Consider the following 14651-nt stretch of genomic DNA (forward strand, 5'->3'; position numbering starts at 1 on the left):
TTTTTATATTCAGATAAAGCAAGAACAATATTTATTAATGGAAACAAGATTTTTTCCAACTAATTTTCATAGTCATATTAGCCTGGGCTACTTATACAAAACCTAGCACATACACACACCAAAAATCAAACAACACAAAACAAACCACTCTAAAACCAAAAAAATTCTCACTTCATAAATTTCTTAAATTTTACTCCTGAGAGGTAGCACAACCAAGCAAATGAATATTGTACGTGCATTAACTGAAAACATTTGAGATCACCCAACCTGTTTAATTCATAACAAAATTTCTCCTCTTCAGAATTTAGTGCTTGTGAACCATTATTATATTAGAACAATGGTCTCAATTTAACAAAATCTTACTCTGAAGTTCGGTTAACTAGATGTTAAACTTAAAAGAAAAATGTATTTCTATCTTAGGCAAGTATTTAATTTCTCAAAAACTAGTAATAAATTAAAAGATCAATGTATGAGGTATGATTTCTTAAAATCAGGAACATATTTTAGCTTGTAATTGTGAAATAGTCCATTAGTGACTTAAAAGGACTTTGTTCCTCCAATATTCAATTTAGGGTCATTTTAATAAAAGGCTCTGGCTTAATCTTACACACTACAAACAAAAAAATATAAACAGCACAAATCAGTTTGAGATGAGATTAAATAAAGGATGTCCTAACACATTAACGTACATAAAATTCCAAACACTTTGCATTTGAAAATTTTTTGAGTTATTTTAAACAGTAGGGTGATCTCAGTCATAAACTTGGCTTCATATGTAATGTTTTACTAAAATTTGAAGTTTTCTTTAAAATAAAAACTTGGAAAGCATAGTTCCCAAGCCAGCTAAGTTAGAAACTGCTAATTTTCTGAATGAAAACAGCACTGTTTTTTTATTTTTACACCACTGAATTGAAAGAATAGAAAAAGCACTACAGCTGGTATAGAGAACTATTAGGCCATTAATTCAGACATCTGGGAGTAAATTTTTCTTTACATTTACCATCTTCTGCAACCACTTGCTTCTGCTTTGTCATTCACTGACATTTCAACCCTGTTAGCTACTGTATCTTCAGCTGCTGATTGAACATGGCCCTCCGACTGTCCTCCGGTGTAAGTGGGAGTGCTGTACTTTAAAAGGATAGATTTAAACTGCATTAGAGGTGCATCTGTACGAACACCCATTGGGTCAAAATGAGTTCGGCTTACTCGAAAGCCTGCTTGAGAAAGATAGCACAAAAACTTTTTTAACCTGCAAACAAAGAAAGGGAAAAAAAATGAGGGTCTTAGTTTTATTTAAATCACGTGCCATTAAAGTAGTGACTACATAAACTTTGTCATTCACTGACTTACTTTGGCATATTCATTCCTTTAATGCTGTGTCTGTGGATGTTATAATAGAAGGGAGGATGTTCAGTACTGACATCGGTCTTTTGCTTCTTGGCTAAATTTGTGATTGCTTCATTACTTTTTCTCTTTCCTAAAACATATCACACAGAAAGTTAGCATTCTGTTAAAACTTAAAAGTTACACCTATATACTGTCTCAAGTCTAAATCTTCTGCCATATACTAATTCAACCTATCCAATCTTAATTCTTACAAGTTTTTATAGTAAGAATAAAAGACATTTATTCTTGCTATTTTCACTATTCCTCATCCATGTAATTTTAACATTTAAATGTTCGCTGAGTGAGACCTTCCACTCTACCTTCTTCAATTTTAAGCCTCAATTCTATTTTCATCTCTTATAAAAAGCCATTTATGAATTCTTGGCCTGTCATTCCATAGATTTCATTACTGTCAGTACTACACTACTCAGAGTTTAAGTTCTGTCACTTTTTGTTTTCTTGTTTCTTGTATTTAGTCTTTCATGTGTGGAAATCCTTTTTTCCCAAATTATACTCTAAGTTTCTGGGAATAATATCCTTCATTTCTATACTTGTATTTTCTACTAAATGCCAATACACTTGATGCTTGAACAATGTAGGTTTGAATTTTGCGAGTCCACTTATATATGGATATTTTCTCGGCAGTAAAAACTGTTGTACTACATGGTCCATGGCTGGTTGAATCTGTGGATGGAGGGTTGACTCTAAGTTATACACGGATCAACCCCTGGGTTGTTCAAGGATCGACTGCATCTGATATACTGGAGGTCTTCAATGCCAGTATGATAAAAATGCACTTTGAAGTAGGCCACCAAAGCAATCTCTTCACTTCCAACTACCCTTCTGCTATGCACCCTTGTGTACAGAAACATACATACATATGTATGTACATAAATACACATACCTTGTGCAACATGGTTTTCTGTTGTGGTATCATCTGTAGTTTTAAGTACTCCACATTCTTCTGAAATAAAAACAAATGGGAATGATAAAATATTTTATGAAATGACACGCAACAACTCAAAGTTTAAATAAAAGCTTACTAAATTCTACACATTGCTTTTATGAGTATACAAGAGATTCTGTGACGAAAACAGGCGGCAAAAACTGATTTTTTTCTCACCCTCCAATAAGAACTGCTCCTTCTGATGACATGAGAATGCTAGGATGATTAATAGGCCCACCCGTACATCAATAGCCAGATAAAACTATAATATAAAAGCCTTTTTATACTTAAAAAAAAAAGAAAAAAGTTAGCTTTACTAAGTTATAAGTGTACATCTACCTTCTATGTCTCAACAGATATTACAAAATTTTTGGCCACACTATCCTCAGAAATACCTATGGTTTCTCTTTCTAGAAAGCAGATATAGGTTAATAAAATCGCAACAGCCTTCTTTTCATCTGCTAAAATTTAAAAATACATCTATTTTAATAAAAGCATTATTCACTTCTTGTCCCAAATATAAACCGGAAGAAAACTATGATTCAATGAAAGTTAACCAGATTATGATCAGACATTAAAGAGGATTTAGTTAAAGCACACTACTTATACTGCTTTTGATCATAACATCAAATAAAGATAAGAACATGGAGTATTTTTCATAACTAATTTGTAAGCTGGTAAATGAGTATTCAATTAGTTATCTTGCTTGCTGAGATTTCAAGGTGCGCGAACTGAAAACTGACTTTGAGGAGTGCACTCTGACTCAAAGATTAATGTCTTTATTAGGGTCTGAATGTCATCTAAACCATGGTGAAGAGATTCAAATAGCATTCTTTTGAGGAATCCAGTATTGAAAAGGGAACTCGACCTGAAAAAAGAAGAAAATAGAACTGGGTTTGGAAAATGTTTTCTTTGAAGAAATAAGTCTTCATAATTTAATCACAACTAAGATAATTTGCCCACACCTTTTATCATATCAGTTCTCTAAGCTTAGTGGGATTAGTCAAGGATATTTTATTCACAGTAGGTCAACAAGAATTTAATAAGCCCTCCTAAGGTGAGTTGTCCTGTGGTACAGAGAGGTGGAGGATATACCAAAGTATAAAATTCAGTGTTTCCCGCATGAACACCCATAAATCTAGACAGAATCTAGATAAGGATATAGAGGAACGCAGAGGTTTTTCAAGGCATATTCCTGTCAGTGATTCCACAGTGTATATGGTGGGTTAGGGTGTGGTGGGGAAGATACATGAGAATTACATGTGTTGGTGATGCAGTTAAAAAATGGCCCAGAACTGAGCCTGATATGTTTTCCATTTGAGAATCACAGGTATAATGGACAGAATATGATATTCTAAGTCAGATAAACCTGAATTCCCATCCTGGCCCCACCACTTACTACTAATGTAATACTGAGTAATTAATGCTTTTAAGTCTCATATTCCTCATTGTAATGTGGAAAATAAAACCTCTCACTGACTTGTTACGGGAATTAAATGAAATAGTACTCATACAATATCTAGTACAAAGTATATCCTCAAGGAGTATTTGCTATTATTAGGTTTAGCAAATATATATGAAAAGGTACATGATTTTAAAATGTTAAATGAGCTATCAATATAAGATTCACTAAAAGACAATTTAAAGATTATTTTAGGTTGAAGCACTAAAGAGACTTTCCAGAGGACAAAGAATTTCAACTGGACATAGGGAAGGAGGAAGAGATTCTGAATGAGTGTAAAGACATGAGCAATGGCTTTGAGTGAGAAAATCCTAAATCATGGTGTAGAATTCAGTCTTGGGAGTCAGGAAACCTGAGTTCTGGCCCTACCTGTGCTGCTAACTAAATTTGGTAGGGAGTAGGGGGAGGGGAGTGTCAGTTTTAGCCAGCACTTAAATACTCTGTCCCATAATTTTCTCATCTGTAAAATGATGAAGGAGTTGGGCTAGGAGATTTTCCTTCTGGATCCAGAGACCTATTAATTTCCCCAGTTCTAAGATCAGTAGAACTAACACGTTAACAGTTGATACAGGTAAGTAAGTACTAGAAGGTAAGGCTGGCCAGGTCATTCTTAATTTAAAAGTATTTATGTGAAATGAAGATAATGGGCATCGGCTCAAATATGTTTAGCAGTGGGCTAATTTTTAGGCTTAGTGGATGGCTAAACCTTGGCCTTGTTAAGTAACGAGGCTGAAGTTTGTAATGATTCTTGTCACAATGCTGTTAGAAATCTTAAATTGCTAACTCTGTAGTAATGAATACGCTGTGGTAAGTAAGGACTGTGAGTAAAAACAATTCACCTTTAAGGAATTAAAAACACAGTACCTAGTTATTAAGGACCCAAAGCACATATACATTAAATATTTGTAGCTATGGTCCATCTGAACAGCTTTACCTAACGAAAAAGCAGCCGTTTAACAGGCCCTTCTTACTTAAAACTAATTCCTCAAAGACCTTTTATATTATTTGATTGGTCTATAAAAAGTTGTGGTGATCACTTTACAATCACACCCTAGTTCTACAATTATCAAATTAAAAACCTCATTCTTACTACAGAGAAATGAATTATTTATGTTGCAGATCAGGTAGGCTTCTCTTTGATTCTACTGCATCTTTGCAGTCACAAACTTGAAATCTGCAAACAAAATATCTCAGGTTCATAGGGGAAGAGGAATCATTATTTACCAGACTTAAAAAAAAATTGGGAGTTCCCCTTGTGGCTCAGCAGGTTAAGGGTCTGGCATCCTCACTGCTGCAGCTCAGGTTGCTGCTGCTGTGGTATAGGTTTGAGCCCTGGACCAGGAACTTCCATATGCCATGGGCATGGCCAAAAAAAAAAAAAAAAAAAAAAATCAAACCTAAATTTGCTTGTCTTTTACCACACACAATCAAAAGTCAGCAATCAAATCAATACATAAATCAATTTTCAATATATTATTATGCTTAGGGACATACCATAGAGGTCCAAGTTCTATTGCTGTCTTTCCAGGCATGCTGCCGTAACAGTTACACGGTAGCTGTTTATATGGGTTTTCTGTAGAAAGACAGTAAAAAAAGAAATCAAAGGAGAAATCACAATATAACAAATAGTAATTGTTATATTTACAATACTCTGAAGATACTATGTACACTGAGGATCTACTATGTGCCAGGTATTGTGCTAAGTATTTTATATGCATTAAAAAAATTTAATCCTTACAGCTTTGTGAAATAGATACTACTGTTAAGATCTCAATTATATAGATCGCAGGATTAAAACTTGAGAGATGTAAAAATCCATATCAAACAACCTTTCCCGTGGCATATGGAAGCTCCCAGGCAAGGAAGGGTTGAATTGGAGCTACAGCTACCGACCTACAACATAGCCACAGTAACCCAGGATACAAGCCATGACTGCAACCTACACCACAACTCATGGCAATGCTAGATCACCAACCCACTAAGCAAGGCCAGGGATCGAACCTACATCATCATGGATACTAGTCAGATTTGTTTCCACTGTGCCACAACAGAAACTCCCTCAAACAACTTACTACAGACATAACTTTTACTAGCTTTTAATCACTATACTTCCTGAAATAATTTAAGTAGGAGAAAGTCTTATAAATTCCACAAAATATTTTGAAATTGACTGGGGTATAATTTACATGCAATAAAATGTATACATTTTATGTGAAAAAGCTGATGAGCTTTAACAAATGTATGTATACATGTAACCACACCCCATCAAAATAAAGACATTTCTTACATATTAACTCTCCTATAATTGGGAAGAAAATGAATTGCTCTATTTGCTGGGCTTGATTCATATTCAGCTCCAAAATGTAGGCTGGAAGAAACTAATTCAGTTTAAAGAGCAAAGAGAGGTATAAAGTAATCACAAGATGACTGGCTAGGCACAAGAGCCATTCCTAGTCTCCTAGATGAAGTGATAGTCTACCTTACTTTTCATTTAAGACCCAGAGTAGCCGGGTCTTTTGTTTTATTATTACTGTTCTTTTTCGGCCACCTCACAGCTTATGGAGTTCCCAGGCCAGGGATCAGGTCTGAGCCTCAGTCACAGCTATGGCAATGCTGGATCCTTAACCCACTGTGCCTGGGTAGGGATCCAACTTGTGTCCCAGTGCTCCCAAGACACCACTGATCCCATTGCACTGTAGCAGGAAGTCTCAGAATAGTCATTTAAAATCAGACTTTCTCCATCTAAGTTCCTCCAGGCCATTCCTGGGTTGATCATTCACTTTCTCATAGAATCCAGGATTATGATAGTAGGAACACGGATCTATAGCCTCTTGCTATCTGGTATCACTCTGTCATCATGCAATTAAACGGCACAACAAACAGTCTGTAAACATTATATTTACTTAAAGGCTTCCTTCATTGTTTGTTCCTAAGTCTACCTTTTGGTCTTAAAAGAACTTATGGTATTCACTGATCTTAGTTTTGTCGACAATGTTGTTTCCCAAACATTATATGAATACATTCAAGAAGTCTTCTCCTATACCATTAAATAACTAAATTGCCAGTACAATAGGCAGTATTACTCATATTAGGGTGATTTACATTTATGGTTCTGTCAGCCATACAAATTTACAGCTCACACATAAATTTGTACTAGTCATTTTGTTTACGGATGCATTTTATGAAATGTTCCCAATGTATAAACCTATGTCTTTTCTCAAGCCCCTTGCCTACGATTTTTCAGTGCTAGGCCAGTATCAGCAAATTCCCTCTTTTGAGGGATCAAGGCTATCATTTCAAGTTACCAGTAGCAAATACAAATGAAGAACGAAAGAAAGCAAACTAGTATTTCTATGTCATTAGTATACAGGCTGGCTATGAAGGTAATTCCAGATGAGGAATTCAAACATATCTAAAGACCTTTATTTAAATGCAGTAGACTGAACACATACTTTATCTCTGATGTTTCTTTTTAGGGCCGCACCCAAAGCATGTGGAGATTCCCAGGCTAGGTATCTAATCAGAGCTACAGCTACTAGCCTATGCCATAGGCACAGCAATGCCAGATCCGAGCCACATCTGCAACCTACACCACAGCTCATGGCAATGCTGGATCCTTAACCCACTGAGTGAGGCCAGGGATCAAACTCACAACCTCATGGTTCTTAAGTCGGATTCATTTCCGCTGCACCACAATGGGAACTTCTATCTTTGCTGTTTCTTATTAAGTAAAACATTATTAAAGTGAGAAGAGGAGTTCCCGTCGTGGCTCAGTGGTTAATGAATCCAACTAGGAACCAAGAGGTTGCAGGTTCGATCCCTGGCCTTGCTCAGAGGGTTAAGGATCCAGCGTTGCCATGAGCTGGGGTGTAAGTGGCAGATGCAGCTTGGATCCCACATTGCTGTGGCTGTGGTGTAGGCCTGTAGCTACAGCTCCGATTAGACCCCTAGCCTGGGAGCCTCCACATGACACGGGAGCGGCCCTAGAAAAGGCAAAAAGACACAAATAAATAAATAAATAAATAAAGCGAGAAGAAATTAATACACTTCAAACCCCAAGGGTAAATACCATGGGAGAGGAGATAACAAAAGAAAATGAGAGATGTCAGTAATATTTTAGAAGTGGGAAGCAGACACACAAGGGGATAACTGCTTTAGCAAGTCAGGGAAAGCTAAAGCCTCAGCCTGAAATGGCTACCAATAAACGGCAAACCCAAATGGTGTGATCCTGAAAGGCTTGAGAACTGAAGGTACTGACTGTCTCTGAAGATGGGAATAGGGTAGTATTGCAAAAAAAGAGGCCTTTAAAATTTAATCTCAGACGCATAGACTGTCTTCTCTAACACTAACAGCCACGCTTCTGTGTCTTCCCCATCCCATAAGATGAAGTTAATCTTGGGTGAGGCTGAACCACAGAGGATCTGGAACCAGGGGCATTAGCCACAGTGAAAGTGAGAAGAAATATGAAAAGACAGACTAAGTAAAAGTCCAATGTTAGGAACTTCCAATCTCCTTCCCTAACATTAACTCCTAGAAAGCTGATAGAAGACTCTAAGATTCCTTTGTAGAAATACTTACCAAAGAGTTCCCACTGGGGCTTAGTGGGTTAAGAACCTGACTAGTATTCATGAGGATGCAGGTTCAATCTCTGGCCATGCTCAGTGAGTTAAGGATCCGGTGTTGCCACAAGCTGCAGTGTAGTTAGCAGATATGGCCCAGTTCTGGTGTTGCTGTGGCTCTGGCATAGGCTGGCAGCTGCAGCTCTGAATTCAACCCCTAACCTAGGAACTTGCATATGCCGTAGGTGTGGTCCTACAAAGGGAAGAAAAGAGAAAAGAAGTACTTACCAATTCAAGACATACACACACACACTGACTGACTGGCATTTGGGGGTTCTTGTAGTGAAAAGGCAGACTGGTGCCTTCTCATTACATTAAAATCCACCAGTTTATAAGCCCTGCCCCAAGTGCTCCCCACGTAACTGTCAGTGTGGATGACTAAAGACCACTAAACATTTGAGATCTACTATGACAAAGAACAAAACTGAAAACAGAGGAAATCAGGAAAGAGAAGAATTAAAACAACAAAATAACAGCAATAATACAAAAATAAACAAAACAAAAAACTATCCTCTCCTAAATATAAAACATACTGAACTATAGTCAGCACTCTTCAAGAGGTTAAGACTAGATTTTGCAGCTCTGAAATAAGAGTTGAATACTACTAAAAAGGGAACAATGAAGGAGTTCCTAATGTGGCTCAGTGGGTTAGGAGGCTGACTAGTATCTATGAGGATGTGGGTTCAATTCCTGGCCTTGCTCAGTCAGTGGGTTAAAAGGTCTGGTGTTGCTGTGGCTTGGATACCACATTGTGGTGACTGTGGTGTAGACCAGCAGCTGCAGCTCCAATTCAACCCCTAGCCTGGAAACTTCCATTTGCCACAGGTATAGCCCTAAATTGATTAAAAAAGGAGGGGGGGGGCAATGAAAACATATGAAATAACTTTTGGAAATGACAAGAATTTTTTTTTTTTAGGACCGTACCCATGGCATATGGAGGTTCCCATGCTTGGGGTCAAATCAGAGCTGGAGCCACCAGCCTGTGCCACAGCCACAGCAACACCACAGTTCATGGCAATGCTGGATCCTTAACCCACTGAGTGGGGCCAAGGATTGACCCTGTGTGCTTAAGGATACCAGTCAGATTCGTTTCTGCTGAGCCACGATGGAACTCCCAAATGACAGAAATTTAAATAGGAGAGTTGGAAAATAAAACTCAAGGAAACCTACAAAATAGAACTAACTGCCAAAGAAATTAACACTAGAGAAATTAAAAAAATTAAAGTATCAGTCTAGAAGAGCCATTATATAATAACTAAAATGAGTTCCTAGAAGAGAGGACAGAGATAATTTGAGAGAAGAAAATTATCAAAGAAATAGAAAAAAAATTTCCCAGAACTGAAGAACTCAAGATTAAAGGGCTCACAGATTATCCAGCACAATGAATTAAAAAAGATAAATTCAGGGAGTTCTTACTGTTGCTCAGCAGTAACGAATCTGACTAGTATCCATGAGGATGCGGGTTCGATCCCTGGCCTTGCTCAGTGGGTTACGGATCCAGCATTGCCATAGCGGTGGTATAGGTTGGGATCCTGTGTTGCTGCAGTGTAGACTGGCAGCTATAGTGCCAATTTGACTCCCAACCTTGGGAACTTCCATATGCCACAGGTCCAACCCTAAAAAGACACACAAAAAAAGATGAACTCACACATCATGAAATTTTTTTTGCCATACCCATGGCACATGGAACTCCCTGGGCCAAGAATCAAACCAATGCCACAGCAGCGACCCAATGCCAGATCCTTAACCCAATGCACCACAAGGGAACTCCATGAATTTATTTTAGAATACTGAGTAAAGAAGAGATATTTTAAGAACACCTAGGAAAAAACAAAAAGGACGAGATATAAGAACAACAGCAGATGTGTTAATATCGGAGGTTAGAAGACAATGGAATAGTATCTTAAACGTTATGAGGAAAAATGGATTTCCAACCTAGATGTCTATGCTTGGCCATAGAATCCTTCTCGGGAAGCTACGAGAAGTGTAGTTTCAAAATGAGAACATAAACAAGGAAAAGTGGAAAATACATAAGATTCAAAATATAGGAGGTTCATCATAAAGAGAAAGCAAAAGAAAATTTCCAGTATGATGGTCTGAAAGGAAGCCCAAGGGAAACAATTTTCAGCAGACTTGGAAAACAACTCAAACTACAGCAGGACTGTCTCCAGGGGAATGAAATGATGTTCTTAACCGAAATAAAAGGAGCACTTAAACTGGATTATGAATTATGAAAAGTATATACATGCACAAAAGGTGACAAATACATAGTAATGATTAATTCCAGAGTAATCAGAGTTGCAAAAAAAGAAATGTTGTTACACTATTTTAACTGGTTTATCTGTGTTGTCGCAGCCTTCTGAGAGAGGCAGCAGTGTTCGCAGACTCCTCGTATTCATGCCCTTCTACAGTCCCTCTTGTGTGTGAGATCACTAGACCTAGGGAGTCATTTCTAGTGACTAGAATATGGCAACATTTTCTATTTCTCTCTGGTTCTTCTTGCTTAATCTTTCTGAGGAAGTGAGTGGCTCTGCTTTGAGTATGAAGTGGACTTTAGGACAAGAGACTGAGAGCACTTCTGAGCAGTCACCAAGTGCTGAGGTCTTCAGTCCAACAACTACATGCAGGCAACAACCGTGTGAATGAGCTTCTAAGAGCCTTCCTCAGCAGGCCTTGACTGCAGCCCTGGCCAACAACTTGACTGTGGCCTGTGAGAGACCCTGAGCTAGTGGACCCAGCTGAAACATGCCCATATTCTTGACTCAGAGTAACAGTAACATAAAAAACACGATTTTAGGCCACTAAGTTTTGGAGTAGATAGGTACACAGTATTAGATAATTAATACAACTTGCGAATGATATTTTTATACTTATGAAATGATAAATGGTATTTTTATACTCATAAAAATATAAACTGAATATTGATTAAGCCAAACCTGGAAAGGAGGACATTCAGGCGACGAGGCTGGTTTGAGATGCTAAATACTCTTCTTCCATGAAAAGAAGTTACAGGCAGTACAAGCATACGTCTTAGAAATAGTAAAGACACTAAATTAAAGACTTTAAACATCAGAAGAAACAGCTGTGAGATTTTAGCTGCTTACTTTAGGGAGTGGGGCAGATTAATAAGACTTCTGGGAGTTTCTGTTGTGGCTTCGTGGTAACAAGCCTGACTAGTATCCATGAGGATGTGGGTTGGCTCCCTGGCCAGTTGCCTCCCATCCTCAGTGGGTTAAGGATGCGGCGTTGCTGTGAGCTGTGGTGTAAGTCGCAGACGTGGCTCGGATCCCACGTTGCCGTGGCTGTGGCTGCAGCTACAGCTCCCATTTGACCCCTAGCTTATGAACCTCCATATGCCTCAGGTGCAGCCCTAAAAAAGGAAAAGGTTGTTGGAATGATTTGACTTTTTAAGTATTACAAATTGATAAAACCTAAACAGTTCTAAGTGAATTGACTTTTTTGAAAGACATATTCATTTACACTATAAATCCTGTATGATTACAAAGTACAGAAACAAATCATATTACTCCATAATAATTTAAGTCAAAATCCTTTAAAATGTTTAACAGAAACCACTATAGTAATAGTCCCAAACTAAAACAACTTGAAAGAATTCTGATAGAGAAGAAAAGATGTTACGTTTTTATGGATTCAAGATCAAATTTGAGCAGAGTGCATTTGAGTTAGCTGATATGGCAAAATACACATGGTTAAGATACGCAGAGATAAAAAACTCTATGTAATAAAGAAATGATTCATAATTTTAAAGGTAGAAACATCATCAGTAACACTGGGGTATGAGGTAAAAAGAAATACCAAGATTCTTTTTTCTTCTTTTTATGGCTACACCTGCAGCATATGGAAGTTCCCAGGCTAGGGGTTAAATCAGAGCTGCAGCTGCCAGCCTATGCCACATCCACATCCACTCAGGACCCATCTGTAACCTACATTGCAGCTTGCAGCAACACTGGATTCTTAACCCACTGAGTGAGGCCAGGGATCAAACCCCCAGCCTCAGAGAGATAGCATCAGGTTCGTAACTAACTGAGCCATAGTGGGAACTCAAAGATTCTTTCTTTTTTTTTAATTGAGGTGAAATCCACATAATGGATATCCTTTTAAACACTGAAGGTATTCATTATTTCTTAAATAAAGGAAAAGTGAACTACAAAAAAATATAAAAGAAACAATAGGCCACTACATCAATTTCTCAGGCATACAGGAGGACCAATACTTTCCAAAGTTTCATCAGATATTTATGAAACATTTATTTTAAAAATACCAGAGTGGATTCTATAACCCTTCTGATTGTTGCATTAAAACCAAGATTAGGGAGTTCCCATTGTGGCTCAGTGGTTAACAAATCTGACTAGGAACCATGAGGTGGCTGGTTCGATCCCTGGCCTCACTCAGTGGGTTAAGGATTCAGCAGTGCCATGAGCCGTGGTGTAGGCTGAAGACGTGGCTTGGATCCCGAGTTGCTGTGGCTCTGGTGTAGGCCTGCAGCTACAGCTCCGAACAGACCCCTAGCCTGATAACCTCCATATGCCACGGGATTGGCCCTGAAGAGGCAAAAAGACAAAAAAAACACCCAAACAAACCAAGATTAGTATGGTGGACTAAGCATTTAAACCTGGCTTTTCTAATTCCAAATCTCTAGAAATGACAGAAAAAATACTTCTTAAGAACAAGTCCTGGAGTTCCTGTAGTGGTGCAGTGGTTAACAAATCTGACTAGGAACCATGAGGTTGCGGGTTCAATCTCTGGCCTTGCTCAGTGGGTTAAAGATCTGGCATTGCTGTGAGCTGTGGTGTAGGTCGCAGACGCAGCTCGATCCTGAGTTGCTGTGGCTCTGGCGTAGGCTGGCAGCTACAGCTCCGATTAGACCCCTAGCCTAGGAACCTCCATATGCCACAGGAGCGGCCCTAGAAAAGGCAAAAAAAGAAAAAAAACAAACAAAAAAAGAACAAGTCCTGAACAGTGCTAGAAAACAGGAAGATGGATCATCACACATCCCAAATTATCCAGTACTATCTGAAACTCTCCAAGCTGAGAGATCTTACTATGGGAAGAAAATCACAGTGGAGAGAACAGGCACTAAAGGCAGAAATAGCCCAGGGGGCTACACGAACCTCTAAGAATGTCACTAGAGTAGCTCTGGGGTAACTGCTAAAAGGATTGCTTGGAACACTGTACTAGAAACAGCTGATTATATATGACTCCTTTAACAGTAGTAGGTAACAGAAGATAATCTGTCTCTAGTCTGAAGTGATAAAGGTTTAGTTTGGAGAAGCAAGACACTGTTCCAAATTGGATATAAAAAAAAATCATGTATGGACACAAGCAGCTCAATAAAATCCAAGTAGGATAAACACAAAGAGATTCATTCCGACTCATCAAAATCAAACTTCCAAAAGCTACAAAAAGAGAATCTTTTTTTTTTTTTTTTGGCTTTTTAAGGCCACACCTGTGGCATATGAAGTTCCCAGGTGAGGGGTTGAACTGGAGCTGTAGCTGCCAGCCTATGCCAGAGCCACAGCAACTTGAGATCTGAGCCACATCTGCCACCTACACCACAGCTCATGGCAATGCCGGATCCTCAACCCACTGAGAGAGGGCAGGGATTGAACCTATGTCCTCATGGATATCAGTTGGGTTTGTTACCACTGAGCCACAACAGGAACTCCACAAAAAGAATCTTGAAAGTTATAAGAAAAAAATAATTTATCAAGTACAAAGGAACAACAATATGATTAATGGCTGACTTCTAATCAGAGATAATAGAGGCCAGAAAGCACTGGGATGATATAGTCAAAGGGGAGGGGGAGGGTGGGACATGACCTGTCAACCAGTAATTCAACATCAAACAAAACTATCCATCAAAAAAAGCAGGTGGAACAAAGACTTTTCAACATAAACAAAAACTAAGAGAGTCTGTTGTAGCAGACTCACTCTAAAGAATAAAGGAGGTTCTTCAGGTTGAAAGGAAATCTTCTAGAGTAATGTGAAACCAAAGGAAGGAATAAAGATCAGTGGAAAGGTAATTATGGGGGTAACTATGAAAGATGTGTGTGTATGTTTTCTCTTTGACATTCCAAAGACTTTAAAAAATACAAAAAAATCAAAGTTCCCACTGTGGCTCAATGGTCTAAGGACCTGATGTAGTCTTCATGAGGATGCAGGTTCAATTCCTGGCCTTGCTCACTGGGTTAATGATCCAGTGTTGCTGCAAACTAGC

At 38.3% G+C, this 14651-nt stretch overlaps 1 protein-coding gene across 1 annotated transcript in view; it reads right to left on the reverse strand.

Moving 5' to 3' along the window:
- TRMT1L (tRNA methyltransferase 1 like) overlaps positions 1-14651 on the reverse strand; it is a 46440-nt gene continuing 31789 nt past the window's right edge. The window contains exons 14-18 of the mRNA XM_084978610.1: positions 5289-5367; positions 3076-3200; positions 2291-2350; positions 1351-1477; positions 1-1249 (exon numbers count right to left, since the gene is read on the reverse strand). Coding sequence (XP_084834736.1) covers positions 997-1249; positions 1351-1477; positions 2291-2350; positions 3076-3200; positions 5289-5367 — 644 coding nt within the window. The 3' untranslated portion in view covers positions 1-996. The remainder of the gene's footprint in view (positions 1250-1350; positions 1478-2290; positions 2351-3075; positions 3201-5288; positions 5368-14651) is intronic.

This window comes from Sus scrofa, chromosome 9 (genome assembly GCF_054392235.1).
Source record: "Sus scrofa isolate SSC_HxYL_T2T_F1_AM1 chromosome 9, Sscrofa_HxYL_maternal_Yorkshire_Landrace_v2.0, whole genome shotgun sequence".
NCBI classification, from domain to species: Eukaryota; Metazoa; Chordata; class Mammalia; order Artiodactyla; family Suidae; genus Sus; species Sus scrofa.